Here is a 16,769-nt window from a genome sequence, read left to right as displayed (position 1 = left end):
ATCTTGCTCATCTCTTACAACTTGAACATTAATATGATATTCGAATTCTCTCTCATCTGCTAATCAAACTCTAAAACCCCAACAATGAATTATCTTACTTTCTTCCCCATCTCTTTTTTGTTTTTACTAATCATTAAAATTCTCCAATATCTATTTAGAGTTACGTAAAGTACTGATTAAAGTTACACTAATCTTTGTCTAGAGTTATAGGAAGTACTCATTAGAGTCACACCAATATTTATTTGGAGTTGTAGGAAGTAGACATTAGAGATATAGCAACATTGATTTAGAGTTATAGCAATAGAGTCGTGCATAATTGAAGCAAAATCCAAAAAATAAGAACAAATCAAACCAACCTAAAGCAAGATGATAAAACCCAATTGGATGTATATGGAGCAAAAAAATTCAACAAATACAATGCTACTGTCGCATATAGATTATGGAATCTAATTTTCCATCTATAAGGACATTCTTTGGGTTCTTTGCAACAACATCAGACCATCAAAGCTAAGAGATTTTTTTGGAATGAAAAGCTCAGAGGTTTTTGAAGAGAATGAGATGGTTAAACAAATGATCAAGTTAGATCAGAGGACTGAGGAACAAGAGGGGGGAGAAGAGGGGAAATAGTGAGTGTAATACTCCGTATTTTTGGTAGTAATTTCGTATTAATTAAGAAAATATAAAGAATTAATAAAAAGGTATTTTAGATTATTTACAAAATAATAGGAGTAAATTATTGTTAATACGAATAGGCTTAGGAAATTTTTGGAGTTTTGTTAAGATTAAACTGATCTTTACTTGACCTAGGGTCACTACTTTTGAAGGGAGTATAAAAAGAAAAGGAGATGGAATTTTAGAAAAACCCTAAACCCTTCTCTAACCCTCTCCCAGCCGACTTCTCTCTCCTCACTCTCTCCTCAGCCGACTTCTCTCTCTCCTTCTCTCTCAGATTTTTCTCTCTCTCTCTCTCGGATTTTCTCTCGCTGCTCTTCCTCTTTCACTTCGCTCCGCTCCTTCTCGTCGCCTGTGTTGCGCGTGGGTGGTGTTGGTGCGAAGGGTCCCAACGAAGGCTGCAAGAAAATCGTGCGAAGGGTGGTTCGTACGAAGGGCGGTTTCGTGCGAAGGGGTTCGTGCGAGTTTGGTGCAAGTTCCGACGAAGTAGTGTTGCGAGTTCGTCGAGGGTTTGGTGCGAAGGATTGTGCGGTGTTCGAGAGTTTAGTGCGAAGAGTTGTGCGGTGTTCGAGAGTTGTGCGAACGTGGTTCCGTCGGTACTGGTGACGCGACAGATCTGGGTCGCGCGAGTGTGTGGGCGACGGAGACCGGACGGGTGCGGCGTGCGAAGCCATAGCGCGAGCGTGCGGGGCAGCAAGGGTCGCCGGAATTCGTCGTCGGTGTTTATCGCCGGCAACTTTAGCGGTATACCCTATTATGTACCTAAAATATTATATCAGTTTTATTATTTATATTTACAGTTTTCGTAATTACGTAAGGTTTGTAGTTAATAATTAGTAATTAAAGTTGTTTAATAAATTATTAGATTGTTTAACTAGTTAAGTTATTATCTGTTTTTAAGTTAAAATTCTGGTTAGGTTTGTAATTGGAATAAGTTGAAAGTAGGAAAAGTTGTTTCTATTATTAGTTAAAGTTATTATCGTTTCATGAGTGACCTGTTTCATGGAACCTGACTTTGGGACATATGACTTACCTTTTGGACATGGAACTTCCTTTTGGACATGGAACTTACTTTTGGACATATGACTTACTTTTGGACATATGACTTACCTTTTGGACATATGACTTAACTTCTGGACATAAGACAGGTGGACTTATGACCTTTTGGATTGGTAAAATAGTGGACTAATGTTACTAACTAACTTAGTTACTCACTAACTTTGACTTCTAAAAGACGTTAAATCACTAGATTAGAATTATAACGAAAGTTCTGGAATAAGGTTTTAACTATCGTTTAATTCGAATCGTTAGATCGTTATGGTCTTAGTACGTAGTAGTTGTTAGTGTTATCAAGGACGTAACACTAAAGCTTTGTTTTAACGTTTAGGTCCCAATTTCATAAGCGGCTCGTTCATTAAGTCAGCGAAAATTCTCCGCTACAAGGTACGTACGCGTACCAGTTTACTTTCAAAGCTTAGTATCATGATTAGGTTGCAGTTCATTTTATTGGAACCTAGTACCATGATAGGGAACATTTGATTGTGATTGTTTGGTTAGACGTTTATAACGTGAAATCAATATGATGCATTGAAATATGTTGCATTGAAATGCGAAGTTCTATCGTAGTGTAACATCAGCATTATTAATCTGATCTATAGAGTAACAAGAGTGTTACAGAGATAAGATTGAGTTTGGTAATTAAGAGAGCATGTAAATGACTCTTAAGTTAAAAAGAATAGTAGTAGTAAAAGAAGATTATGGCATACTTGTAGTTGGATTCCCTACAAGTATAGAACAAGGGGGGAGTGTGGACTTGTCCTACACTCCTACGCAGGCCTACTGTGACGACAGTAGTGTCCTTATATTTTGATAACTCAAGTAGGCGGAAGGTTCCGTTCGATCTTGGGGTATGCATACTAAGGTGATGGGTGTGAGACGGAACAAAACCGTATTTGCATTTCATCTAATAGACCAAGTTGTCTATTAAGGATTCAGTAGCCCGTATGATTCTAGTAAGATGACGGTGCCCGTTCGATGCCAAATAATGAAAGATTAAAGGATGTGAGATAACGTAGTTCATTAACAGTTGTAAGTGTGCATCATTTATGTTCATATAGTTTCAATGGTTCATTACGTACTCAGCATAGCTGACTCTGTGTGTTATTATGTGTTTGTTGACCTGTGATGAACCATTGACACTTCAATGGGGAGCAGACTAGGTGAGCTGGTGCTGCTGCATGATATCAAGCATAAGGGGGCTAGTCTGTAGTTTGAAGTTAAACTTTTGGTTTAAGTATTACTGAATTTTATAGAACATTGTTAATGGTTTGAGTTTGAATAAAGAGGGGTCATCTATGATTCCCGAGTTGTATTTACATTTTCTATTCCGCTGCAATTTGGTTTTGAGACAATGAATTTGAGTTACCGTATTTCTAATTATGTCTTGCGTTCCATCGCGGCGGTAACACTCCCAAAGTCGATGCGACGTAGCATTAGACGTGTATGGATTTTGGGGGTGTTACAGTGAGACGGAGAGATAAATTTAGAGAAGAATAACAAGGGTTGTTGAATGGGGACACCAGAACATGAGGAAAATTGCAATTATGTCATTAGTGACACGAGTTGATTATTTGCCGTTAGATTTCGTTCATTTAAGGTCCCAGAATTCTTCTCACTTCTCATATAAAAAACCATTCTCACCTGAACTCATTTCTATGTATATATGTATATATATATGTATATATGTGTACATATATGTACATATGTGTACATATATGTACATATGTGTACATATATGTACATATGTGTATATATACATACATATATATACATATATATATATATACATACATATATATATATATATACATACATATATATATATATATACATACATATATATATATATATACATACATATATATATATATACCCTAACAGGTAAATGGAGATGTACTAGAGATAAGTGGGGAAGTAGGAAATCAATATATATATATATATATATATATATATATATATATATATATATATATATATATATATATATATATACCCTAACAGGTAAATGGAGATGTACTAGAGATAAGTGGGGAAGTAGGAAATCAATCGAACCACTGCATTCCCAAAAAAAAAATTGAATAAAATCGTTGAACTAATCATCGACCTAAGTGATCATGAAACACAATGCATATAACAAGCAACACGTAAAATTCATTTTCATTATATATATATATATATATATATATATATATATATATATATATATATATATATATATATATATATATAAACATATATATACATATATTTATATATATACATTTATATATATATATATACCCTATATAAGTAAATGGAGATGTACTAGAGATAAGTGGGGAAGTAGGAAATCAATCGAACCACTGCATTCCCAAAAAAAATTAAAATGAATAAAATCGTTGAACTAATCATCGACCTAAGTGATCATTAAACACAATGCATATAACAAGCAAGACCAACCTCTTATCATCCCGTCAAAAAAAAAAAAACTCTTATCATGGTCCAAAACTAAAATGAATGGCCTTAAAATTTTCACCACTGAGTGAAACAACCAAAAACCAAATCCTATCTAGGAAACCAAAGAAACTTCAAGCTAAGTTTACATTATAATTTACAGCAAACAGGTTTCTCAAGCGATTAAGGTTTAGGTGCGCCAGTAATTCACCACATATGTTACCTTTCCCACACACCTACCAATACAATAAGCTAAAAATTAAATTTTTAAAAACCAAAGCCTTTGATTTAGGGTTTAGAAAAGGGAGTAAGGTGAGAAAAGGAAGTAAGATTTATATATGGGAAAAGGGGATTGAAGTATATCGTTGATTTGAGTTTGTATCTAGTGGCTGAGCATGGTGATCTGTGTGTGGGTGTGTTAGTGAGGTTTTAGCCATAGATTTGATCTGATCTTTTTGTTGGATTTCGTATTCCTATCAATTTGATTTATAGATGAGATAGAGAGATTATACTAAAATCTATCAATTTTACTTTTATATTCGTTACAAAATTTGATGGAGATTTTGATTTTTATATTCAATAATAATGAGCAATGATAATTGATAATTAATATCGTTACTATTATAATCTTTATTGTTATTATGATCAATATTATTGCTACTATTTCATAACAACTTGTTTCGATTCAAGTATATATTTTGTGTTTTGAAATGAATATATAGCTTAATGAAGATTAACTTAAATGGAGTATTGTTTTCTTGAACAAGCTTATCGACTTACGTTGATACATTAATCTCATTCAATAAAAATAGTCTTTCCATTCAATTAATTGTTTGAGTTTCATAATGACTTTAACTTAAAGACGATTAACTTCAAATCATTTAAGCAACTTTTTAGTTTCGAAATGCATTACACGTAATGGTGATTAACTTAAATGAGTTGAAAAATCCGATCGACAGCTATACAGACAACAACACCATCCGATAGACTAAATGTTAAGTTACCATATGTTTGTTAACAAGTTAGTATCTAGTAACTAGTAAGTACTAGTTAATTTATTTACTTATGGAGTTATGATTGTTACTTGTTAATAGTTAACTTATTGATTTTACTTTTCAATAAAATATGGTTAGCTTTTATAGGAGAGAATGATTTGTGGCTATGTTATTATGTTTATTATATTATGCATCATATGAACCCTCATTATAATCACTTAGGCATCATATGAACCGTCGTGGTAAACATATGAATGTATGATTATCATTTGTTATAATGTTATAACATATCAAGAGTCGTTATACTAATTTATAATCAATAGAGTATTAGTATTTGTATATATTGTTATTGTTATTGCTAGTATTCGTGTTCTTAATTGTATTACTATTGCTATTGTTAGCATTGTTACTACTAATGTTATTATTTGATTATTATTATCATCGGTTTGTGTTTTTTTATTATTATTTCTATTCTCATTATCATCATAGCTATTTACAAACTTACAATCAATCAGAATGCTTACAATAAAAAAAATCATTTATATAAACCTTAGAATTGATCGTCTACTCGTTATTATTATCATTGGTCATAATATTAAACATATAAAGAGTCGTTCTACTCCTTTATACAATACAAGTTCACTAACAGAGAACACTAATTAAACATCACAGTAAACAATCTAGTGTTTTTATTAGTTTTTCGTTATCATCCATATACTTATAACACACACACATGTATATATATGTCGAGCTTAATACTTTTATTAATATAATTCGTTTACAAAATCTACAATAAAGCAAAATGACCCGACCCGAAATTGAATTAACGTTCAATCATGAATGGACCCGATGCTTCACAATGATCGAACTAAGGTCATAAGTGATTCAAGCCGAGCACACTTAACTTTACCCAAGCGTACCTGAAACCCGATATGAGCAAACTCGGCTTAAAAATGTACACGGGAGATCTTATCTGGGAATGGATCGACATGTAAATGAAACGCTTAAACCTGTCCGACACTCGGCAATCCCATCATTCAATGGTGACCGATCCAGATGAACAAAACTTGACCAATCACGATCCAAGACACTGACTAACAGAATTTTGACCTGTTCGGGTCTGATCCGATTCGCCGTGTTATACCCAATATTTGTACACCTTGTTTACCGTTTTATCGATTCTAATAATACAGTTTCCACGCTTCGCCATTTCTCCCGCTTCGAGCTTAGGACTGGAAGTCTGGAACAATCTTTTCTGCTTCTTTCTCCAAAAGTGTTCATCCCAATTGCCATGTCTGAGAATCCATTTCAACCAATATTTCAAACCTTTCAAAGAATTTCAAATTGTATTCAATCCCAACTCTCTTCTCTCACTGGCTTAACTATTCACGCTCCACATCCAAATGAAAAACCTCTTCTTTTTCTCTCCTCTTACTCCAAACCTACTGATGTCTCCACCAAGGTATCTCTCATTCTTTTATACAATCTCAGTTTCACTTTCATATATTTATATGGGAATTCTTTATTTCGAGTATTTCAATTTATAATTTTTTGAAGTATGTTTTTATCAACCATCTTTGTATGTAAAACATATGATGTTGAATGGACAAATGACAATTACCAACTTGCTAAATGATGTCATAACTTGGATTTTTGAATTTTGTTTGTTTTATTATATCGCTTATGAAAAATCAACAATTAAATGGTTGGTTTTTATTATTTTTTTAATATACTATTGCTGTGTTCTGTCTCCTTTGGAAAAATATAAGTTGGTAATAACTAAACTCTGAGAATTCGTATGATATTTAAGTAGAATTTACAGTTTTGAGGGTCTTTGGAATCATAATTATTTATCCTTAGTGGGTAAGGGTGCATATGAATATGATATGGGTTTTGATGATCGAAATTAGAACAGCAATAAAATCAAGTCCTTTTGTATTTGGAGATTGATTGTGGTTTCGTAATTTAGGACCGTATCTAGAACTGGTTTCTGAGATGCAACTTTTTAGGTGGTTTTAGATAAATAGTGACCTTGCTTAGCTCTTGGGTAAGTAAGAGATGAAGATAATCTCAATCACAATGTGTTACATGAGGTAGGCTTTGAAGTTTGGATCCTTTGTGTCATTTTGGAAGCTAATCCATGAGCTTATTGATTTCCTTATTTGACAATAGGATGTGAAGGATGAACCCGCCTCATTTTCAGTGTCGAATAAAATGCCATCGCTGAAGTTTAATATTAATAAAAGAATTTGGTTTGAGTTTTATGAGAGTATACTTTGGTGACTCCAGAACATTCTGCTTTGCCTATCCTCTTGCTTAAGTGTTTATTGTGTGTGGTTCTTGAATAGAGATGAACTGTCCAATCCCTAGCTCAATTTGAAAAATATGTATATTTCTTCAGGCTATGTTTCGTTGGAAGGGAAGTCCTTTTCAAGAAAACTACTTTTTCAATTTTCATCTTCTAGGTTTTGCCAAGGGATTATAATATTTTGCCAAGGGATTATAATAGTTAATTAATTTATAATAGGTTCCTGGAGGACTGAAAATTTCTTTTTAAAGGAAGGAATAGCTCATGTTTCTCCCGATTTCTCACCTTCCTCCTGTCCTCCTCTTCCCCCTTTTTCTTATTCATTTTTCACTTCAACATTTCTTGCAGCAAACCAAACAAAGTATATGAAGTTTGAAACTTAATTCCAATGCAATATAAAGTTTAGCTCAGTTACAATCCTTGCAACCAAATTCAGCTTTAAAACTGTAGATTTTGAGTTTTTGTTGATGTGCGAGTTGTGACCTCAGAAACTGGTGTTAGGTTTATATTTATCTAATTTGTTTCACATTTGATTGTTTGGGCTTCTTTTAGCCGCTTGCTTTCTGGTTAGTTTGTCTTAGATTAGTTTTGTGCATATTTTAGCATAAGAACCGATAAAGCGCATTAGTTATCATCTTATGCAATGTAAGCATATTTTATGCTAAAGTCTATTGCTTTGCTCTTAGGTTTGGTTTGAACTTTTATCTAGGGAACAACCTCACAGCCAGTGACTAAGGAGGAGCTTGGAAGGTCCACCTGGACATTTCTTCACACTCTTGCAGCTCAGGTACGCTTGTAGTTATCATGACGAGCATCTCAATGTTTCTAAGTTCGGTTTGCTGTGATTCTTAATGTCTTAAGGACATGCTGTATCTTTAGGTTGCCATGCTTTCGATTTGCTTATTGTCTCAATTGTAAAAGGAGTCTAGCATATCCCTCTACAAATTTTTGTTAATTTATATGTCTATCAAATTAAGACTATGAATGAAGTTAGTGAAATACCTGGAAAAGTTTTTGAAGTAGATGCAGTTATGTCAAAACAGCTTCAAGAGTTGTTAAGTTTAATCCTTTATTTATTATGCTCTGTTCTCTTACCTTTAGTGATGTTCATCTAGTTATTAATAAATGGAGGTTTTAAGTAGTTGTGTTTAAGAATCTCATATTGTACACATGGGATTAAATTTCTAGATGTCGTGTTGGTGCTGTGAATGTAAATGACTTTTCTTCTTCATTTTATTATTGTTTTCTCTTTCCTTTCATTTGAGTTATAAGTGAGTAGAATTTGTAGTCAATGCTAATAATATCAATAAAATACATAAGTCAGCAGCTAATAATATGCCTGTTTTAATTATCATATTTTCTAAACACCGTACGGAGTGACATAAATATCAAATTGCTGTCCAGTATCCAGAACGCCCGACCAGGCAGCAGAAAAAGGATGTGAAAGAACTGGTAAGTTGCATTCTGTCTCCCACATGTTTTTTTTTTTTTTCAGTACCTGCTCTACAGTAGTCATTACAATGAAGAAACCAGTCAATGCTGAAGGAGGCTAAAGTATTTGCCTCTACCACCACCTTCATTTTTTTTTTCCCTCTTCCATTACCCTCTTAATACATTACCTTCATACCAAGCATTTCATTATTCTTTACAGATTTGAGTTTTATGTTAACAGTTGGGGTTGGTAAATTTGTTTTCTTCATTTGTTATGGGCAGAATTAAGTGAAGGGATTGGAATTTTTCTCAATGGACCTCATCACACCCACCTACAAGGCTACAACTATCAGGTCTAAATTATGATGCATTACTCACAACACTGCAATATTTATCTTAATTAAACTTTTTTTCGTTTTCTCCACCGAGGAAACGAAAAAAATTTCGTCTCCTTCATGGAGGAAACGAATCCGAAAAAGGGTTTTGTTACCATGGCCAACAGTTTGAATTTCGAATTTTGTTAAGATGTTGTTACGCGTATTTTGTTATTTTAGAATTTTGTTACATGTTTTATTTTTTAATTTCGAATGTTTAGTAATATTAACATGTTAATTAGTATGTTAGAATTACTATATAATAATTTGTAACATAGTAATTAGATGTAGTATGTTAATAATTTTATAATTATATTAATTATATGTAGTATGTTAATAATTTTATAATTATATTAATTAAATGTAATATGTTAATAATGGATAATTATATTAATTAGATGAAGTATGTTACCAATTTCGTGAAATTAACATGTTATGCGACAATTTTGTTATATTAATGTTAATAATTAAGTTAACGACGAAGGTGCTACGATCACTATTAAAGAGTGTAAATTGATTAAATAGTGACTAATTTTAAAAATTGAAAATCATGCTCAATCGAGGGCTTTAGGTGACGAAAGTGTGGGTCTTGAGGGATCTGGGCTACGACACACTCGATCTCGTGGTGTCAATGTCTCGAGTAGGAGGGCGTTGGCAGAAGAGCGAGATAGGCCGGAACCTATTCCAGAGGATGCGCCTCATAGTTCGGGTTGGGATACCCCGGATGAGGAGGAGTTGGAAAACACTTTTAGTGGTGGTGCAGAGGAAGCCACTTCCCTTGTGACAGTGAGGAAGGGTTGAGGAGGGAGGTTTGGTTCGGAATCGTCAGGTTCCGGACGTAGTCGGACTTCGAGCAGGCAGAGTTGCTAGTGATACTTCCTGGTTAGTTAGGGAGTCTATGCATGGCGGGCCTATAGATGGCATCATGGTTCCTAGTTATGCGGCCGCCAACGTTCGAAAGGCAAGTTTAACATGTTCGTGTCGGGCTGCCAACGTTCTATAAACGCTGAAATCAATTGGAAATCAATGGGATAACTAGGAATCATGATGCCATCTATAGGTCCGCCACACATAGACTCCCTAACTAACCAGGAAGTATCACTAGCAGCTCTGGCCCTACTCGAAGTCTGACTACATTTGGAATATGACGAGTCCGAAACAAACCTCCCTTCTCTACCCTTCCTCATTGTCACAAGCGAAGTGGCTTCCTCTCCACCACCACTCAAAGCGTTTTCCAACTCCTCATCTTGGGTATCCCAACTCGGACTATGAGGGGCATCCTCTGAAATAGGTTCCGGCCTAACCCGCTCTTCTGCCCTCGCTCGCCTACTCGATGCATTGACACCACGAGATCGAGTGTGTCGTGGCCCAGATCCATCAAGACCCACACTCTCGCCGCCTAAAGCCCTCGAGAGCATAATTTTCAATTTTTAAATTAGTTACTATTCAATCAATTTACACAATTTAATAGTGATTGTAGCACCTTCGTCGTTACTTTAATTATTAACATTAATATAACTGAATTGTCGCATAACATGCTAATTTCACAAAATTAGTAACATACTTCATCTAGTTAATATAATTATCCATTATTAACATACTACATTTAATTAATATAATTATAAAATTATTAACATACTACATTTAATTAATAAAATTATAATACATTTAATTAATATATTATAAAATTATTAACATACTACATCTGATTATTATGTTACAAATTATTATATAAAAATTCTAACATACTAATTAACATGTTAATATAACTAAACATTCGAAATTGAAAAAAAACATGTAACAAAATTCGGAAATAACAAAAATACGCATAATAACATCTTAACAAAATTCGAAATTCTAACTGCCGGCCATGGTAACGAAACCCTTTTTCGGATTCGTTTCCTCCATGGAGGAGACGGAATTTTTTTTCATTTCCTCGGTGGAGAAAAGGAAAAACGTTTCGTTTCCTCCACGGAGGAAAGGAAAAGAAAATTTTCGTTTCCTCGGCAGCCAAGGAAATGAAATGGCCGGCGGTGTTGGTGGGTCCGACGAATTTATATAAAAAAGAATGGGAAAGAATCATTACCTCGGTTGATGCTTCTCCAACTTCGTTCACCTTCTTCCTTGGATGCATGCTCCTCGCTAGCGTCCTGCCGATGGTGGTGGTGTTCGTGGTTGACTGATCTGGTTGCAATGGTGGTGGTGGTCCAACGGTTCTGTTAGTGGTGGTGGTGGTGGTGCGGTGGTTGTGATGGTGGTGGTGATGGTTGTGGTTGTAATGGTGGTGGGTGGGGAGGTTGGAGTGAGGTGAGAGAATAGTGAGTGAGAGTGGGAGATATTTGTAGGGGTAGTTTAGGAATGTAGTGAGTAAATTACGGGCGGTATATAGTAACATCCTATTTATAATAAGCAATATTCTTCCTTTCCATTGTGAACTTCCTTGATATTTCAATGTTACGTAGGTTTAAGTCTCTTAGATCATCAAATCTATGCTGCATGCAGATGGCGATCTTATCACGGATGTATCCATGCAAGGAATGTGCGGATCACTTCAAAGAAGTTCTGAGGTACACATTTATTTCCGTTACCCCCCCCCCCCCCCAAAAAAAAAGTGAAAAGTCAAACTGGTTGCAGGTGAATTTTTTTCGGAAGAGTAGAAAAGAGTACCTCTGATGTTGACAAACTATTTCTTTTTCTAAATTGGTCTTGCTGTTTTGGAGGTCTAAAAAGAAAGAATAATATCTTAGTATGAATAACTGCTCCTTACCCAGAGGGCTGTAAATTATTCTATTATGTATGATGTTTGTATTTTTGTTCGTTAAGCTGATTTGTTACATATGTTTGCAAGAGACAATAAGGAATGAACCAGCCTTATATTATTTGGGACTATTAGACTCATGTTAAAGCTTTGCATATTTAGGGTTAGTGTGGTTTGTATGGAAATTCATGGGGTTGGTACTATCAGCCTTAGGTGTTGGGTAGTGAGTAGTAACTAATGAGGGCTCTATCCTTCACAATCACATGGTACTGAAGCATGGTCTGAATTAATTGTATAATTTGAGTTCAGGAAAAATAATAAGTAGAAGGATTGAAGGTGAGGAGATAAAAGAGGAACTCGATAATGTCGTAAAGGAGTTTATAACTACGATGGTAGAGTCTTAATCCCCAAAGGCTAGAACTTAGAAGCATATGAATCAAATATAGAACTTTGAGCTTATCTAAAGCTGCTAATAAAATTTCAAAAGTTATGTATGGCACACAATTGATATCTGTGAGTTCAACATTGTCTTTTGTTCCTGGAGTATATGTTTTTGCATTAAAATTGAGTGGAAGTAGAAGCATTACGAGGGTAAGTATGAAAAGGAAAAGAAAGAAAGTAGGGGTCCTTGCTTTCTAACTATGGCATTCTTTCAACCACTAAAGAGGTGAAACAACCAAAGTATGCATAACGCCTTGGTACAGCAGGGGTTTAGTTTGCGGTAACCTTGGTTTAGGAATATGTTTTGGTTGTGCATGGTATCACCTCCACACTTTGATTTAGGAAGCAGGGGTTTAGTTTGCGGTAATGCTTGCAATTGTGGAAATGGTTGCGCATTGCAGAAACATATTTGATTGCTGTGCTGCATTGAAGGTTCGATGTTGAATGTTATGCAACAAGGATTTGATGTTGGTTGTATAAGCCGTAATAATCCTGTTGTGAGCTTTTATCAGTCGATAAGTATCAGTCCTTTGTGACACTGGGAAGTATTGATTCTTTTAGTTGACAAACTGTTACGTATTAGCTGATATGTGGCTTATTGACTGAGATCTAGGATCATGTTTAGAAGTTTATGGTTATTTTGTTTAAACTGTCTAATGTCAGGTGTAGACAGATCGGAAGTATGCAATACTTCATATGCAATTGCAAGGGGAAGAAGCTGTTTCTAAATTTTAGTGATTTAGTGTACATCACAATAGAGGTTGAGGACGGTCTAGTGACACTTCTGAGACATTTAAAGTAGTCCATTACAAAGATTGCACAACTCTTTTAGGCATACATCGAAAGAATTTTTTTGATGAGAGGTGGGTGAAAGAACTCTGTATTGAAGTAGGGGTCCGGGGGATGTTTAATATCAACTCTTTTGGCTATAAATGTCATATACAATCAGGAGTTACTCCAAAGAAGTATACTAGCAGAAAAATAATAATGTATATGGATATTGAGAATGTATATCAATATATCATGGTAAGAAACCCAAAAGTCGAAACTAGCTTGCCAAGATTTCTGACCTAACTTTTTGTGCAAGATTCTTTTTCTCTATTCCTCCTAGTCCTCTTTTTGAGTGAGATGTGCCAATGATTCAACCAAAAGACTTTCGCTGCAAAGCATGTTTAGTTGAAGGCAGAGAGCTAATGTGATTTCAGTTTTCATGAAAACTTATTGTATGACGGCGATGAGTGTTGGAGAAACTAGAAAGCAACGTAATACTTCCTCTGTTTCGAAATAGATGACGTGTGTTGACTTTTACACTATTCACAGTTTCACACTCTCTCCTTTGATCGTGTTTTGTGATTTTTTACGTAAGGAAAAATAGTCATGTGAGATTTTGTTAGATTTGTCTTGATATGTACCGTGTATTTTCATAATATCAACTTTTTTGTAATTTTTACATGTAGGACATTAAGAAATATTAATATTTAAAGTTATGCGTTGGCAAGCGCGCCCGGATAAGTGTGTCAAGTATTACGTAACAGAGGAAGTATTATTTTAGTCATCTTAAACGTATTGTGCTCTACTATGATGCTCGAACGGGTTTTATGTAGGGCTTACAAATCGCCAAGACAGTCTGATACAGGATACAGACCAGAATCCCTTTTGGACCATTGAGGGGGATACAGCCTCACATGCTTCTCTATGTGTGTGACCGGGCCTATTAGCCTCCACAAAAGGGGCCTCAAATCAGAAAATAACACTATTACCAGCTGTTGGTTTGCTTGCGGCAACCTATTTGGCAATTGAAAGCCATATCCATAAGCAAATAGTCAAGCTATTAGGGATTTTAGTCAAGGGTGAAGCATGGATACATCAGTGTATATATTGTCACAGGCTTGCTCTAGCAGCTTGGCAGCAATCTTCGTTGGCTGGACATGAGATCTCGGATCCCTTAGCCTCCCCTTTTCCCATTTATCGCCTATTTTTGATAATAATAGTGAGATTTTAATATTGATGATGCAAGATGGTATTTTCAAAAAGAATACTTTCTCCGTTTTTTTAGATGTTACACTTTCTATTTTAGAAAGTTTTAAATTAAATGTTACACTTTTATTTTGGGTAATAACTTCTCTCTATCTCTCTCCTATCACATGTTCACATGGGACCCTTTTGTTTTTCATTCTCTCTATCTCTCTCCTCTCCAAAAATTACCTAGGAGTCCGTGATTTGAAAAGTGTAACATCTAATAAAAAACGGAGGAAGTATATGTTTTGGGAATCTGATATTGTTTCACTCAATGTGCATCTGGAGCAAGGAATCGAATAGTGATGGAATGGAAACAAGCAAGCCAAAGCCAAAGCAAAATCTCCTTTTCTAATGAGGCTGTGCAGTTGCTCATTGGGTTCAGCCCTCCCTTCTTATATGGTTTCTTACATTCATCTTGCTATTATCATCCATAAGGATGACTTAGGTCGAATCTGTGACAAGGACCCAACCTAGTTTACTTTCCTCAAAAGGAATTTCTATTTTGCACATTGCGAAATTCAGTACTGCCTAATACTTTGACCTTTTCCCATAGATCTTTCTTCTAGATGGGATCACTTTTTTGCTTTTAAATTTTTTCTGACGAGGTATTGGGTTTTTATGAGTCATATTTTAAACTTAAAACACACATTTATTCTTCCAATTGAATCCTTGTATTATATAGAATTAAGAAGACTGAAGATCCCTACATGTAACCAATCCTTATTCTCGAGTTCAAGTAACATTGCTGACTCATCACGAGGCCAAATGTAAAGCAAAATTAGCGGCGTCTGACTCATCACAAGATTTTGCATACAAACATTACAAGATAGCATTCTGTTCTTAGGATTAGCTCTCAGTCTCTGCCTGTTTGCTAGCAGGGTGGGTAGAAGGGGTCTGGGTTGTAAATCAAGAGCAAGCATATTGATATTAGCTCTCAGTCTCCTGATTTGTCAATATTCGATATGGAAGTTTGGAGACCTACCTTTTTAGTAATAACCTGCTTTCATGGCATGATCCTCTTTGATTCAGCATTAATTTGCAGCTATAGTTGTCTCTATATTCACCCATTTGTTCGTGTTTTACTTGTGAAGTTGCTTGCTTGCTCGAGTACTATGTGGTTTCAGATTCAGAACATTATATGGCTTTAAATTCTTGATTATGAATCTATTGTCATTGGTGAACAATAATTGATAAAGATCTGGCAGAAATTTTGAACCTTCTTGTTTGCTTTATAATAATTTATAACCTCCCTCTCTCATTTTCTGTTTCCTTGGGTCCAAAACAGAGCAAATCCTGTACAAGCTGGATCTCAAGTTGAGTTCTCTCAATGGCTATGTCATGTTCACAATGTTGTTAACAGAAGGTAAGAACCACACTTAATACTTCGGCCTAATGAATTGCGATGGGTTGTAAATTGATGGGCAAATTGATGATTGTGGACTGAGCACTAGTTAGATGGACGGATTTTTGAATAACTCAATTTAGTTTTTTTTTTTTTTTAACTTGTTTATGGTCTAACAAAGTAACAATAAGTGAATAACAAAGACGGCAATGTTTTTTGTATAGATGGAATATTGCTTTGGAGAAGTGTTCTCTTAAGTCCATGTTCTGTCCTTATTTTCTTCTTTTGTTCAACAGCCTAGGCAAGACCATATTCCCTTGCGAGCGCGTTGATGCTAGATGGGGTAAGCTGGATTGTGAGAAGCGGATGTGCGATTTACAGGGAACAAACACTTTCGGGGACGACATCTTATAAGACTTTACTTCCTATATTTTCTCTTGTTTGTCGATATTAAGATCACTTTCAATTGAATATGGTTATATTTATCCGGTGCTTATTTTATAATTGTTGGCAATAATGGAAGTTTATTAGTTATAATTACATTTACACCTTTCAACCTTCCTTAGCAACTGAAGCCCGTTCCTTCCAGTTATCTATTAGCCTCTGTCAGCTCTCTCACTGGTTAGCAGTCATCTCGTTGACTTTTGTAAGTTATATAATGTTAGGCTAGCTCTTAATTGTCCACTATCGTCTTTTGCTGATGAGATCAGGGTACCAAACTGTATAATCTTCATGGAACATCTTTGTATGGTTATTCTTTCCTTTTTTTTCCTATCATGTATGGGTTTTTCATGTTACTAAAACAAGTGTTTAGAAATGCAAAACACGTCCCAATGTATGTTACAATTTATGTCACCTTTGAAGTTTCTGTATAACCTAACTTGCTGAAAGCCATAAATGGGTCATGATGCAGGACAATTGCTGGTATTAGTGGGAC

The 16,769-nt window shown here is 35.0% G+C and overlaps 1 protein-coding gene across 3 annotated transcripts; it reads left to right on the top strand.

Annotated features, from left to right (window-relative positions):
• The first annotated feature begins 6,317 nt into the window (after positions 1 to 6,317).
• Positions 6,318 to 16,378, top strand: LOC104901608 (FAD-linked sulfhydryl oxidase ERV1). Of its 3 annotated transcripts, none has more exons than XM_048634339.2 (6): positions 6,319 to 6,621; positions 8,177 to 8,254; positions 8,872 to 8,919; positions 11,775 to 11,839; positions 15,776 to 15,853; positions 16,057 to 16,378. In XM_048634339.2, exons 1-6 carry the CDS (start codon positions 6,451 to 6,453, stop codon positions 16,244 to 16,246), a joined length of 630 nt encoding a protein of 209 aa, XP_048490296.1. In that variant the 5' UTR covers positions 6,319 to 6,450; the 3' UTR covers positions 16,247 to 16,378. The 3 variants fall into 3 exon arrangements, with proteins under 3 accessions (XP_048490297.1, XP_048490296.1, XP_010687499.1); XM_010689197.3 differs by having other exon boundaries at positions 6,324 to 6,621; positions 16,129 to 16,378; XM_048634340.2 differs by lacking the exon at positions 8,872 to 8,919 and having other exon boundaries at positions 6,318 to 6,621.
• The last annotated feature ends 391 nt before the right edge of the window (positions 16,379 to 16,769 follow it).

The sequence above is a fragment of the Beta vulgaris genome, chromosome 8 (assembly GCF_026745355.1).
Source record: "Beta vulgaris subsp. vulgaris cultivar EL10 chromosome 8, EL10.2, whole genome shotgun sequence".
Taxonomy (NCBI): Eukaryota; Viridiplantae; Streptophyta; class Magnoliopsida; order Caryophyllales; family Amaranthaceae; genus Beta; species Beta vulgaris.
The sequence above is the reverse complement of the archived record's forward strand: the minus strand, read 5'-3'. Positions and strand labels throughout refer to the sequence as shown.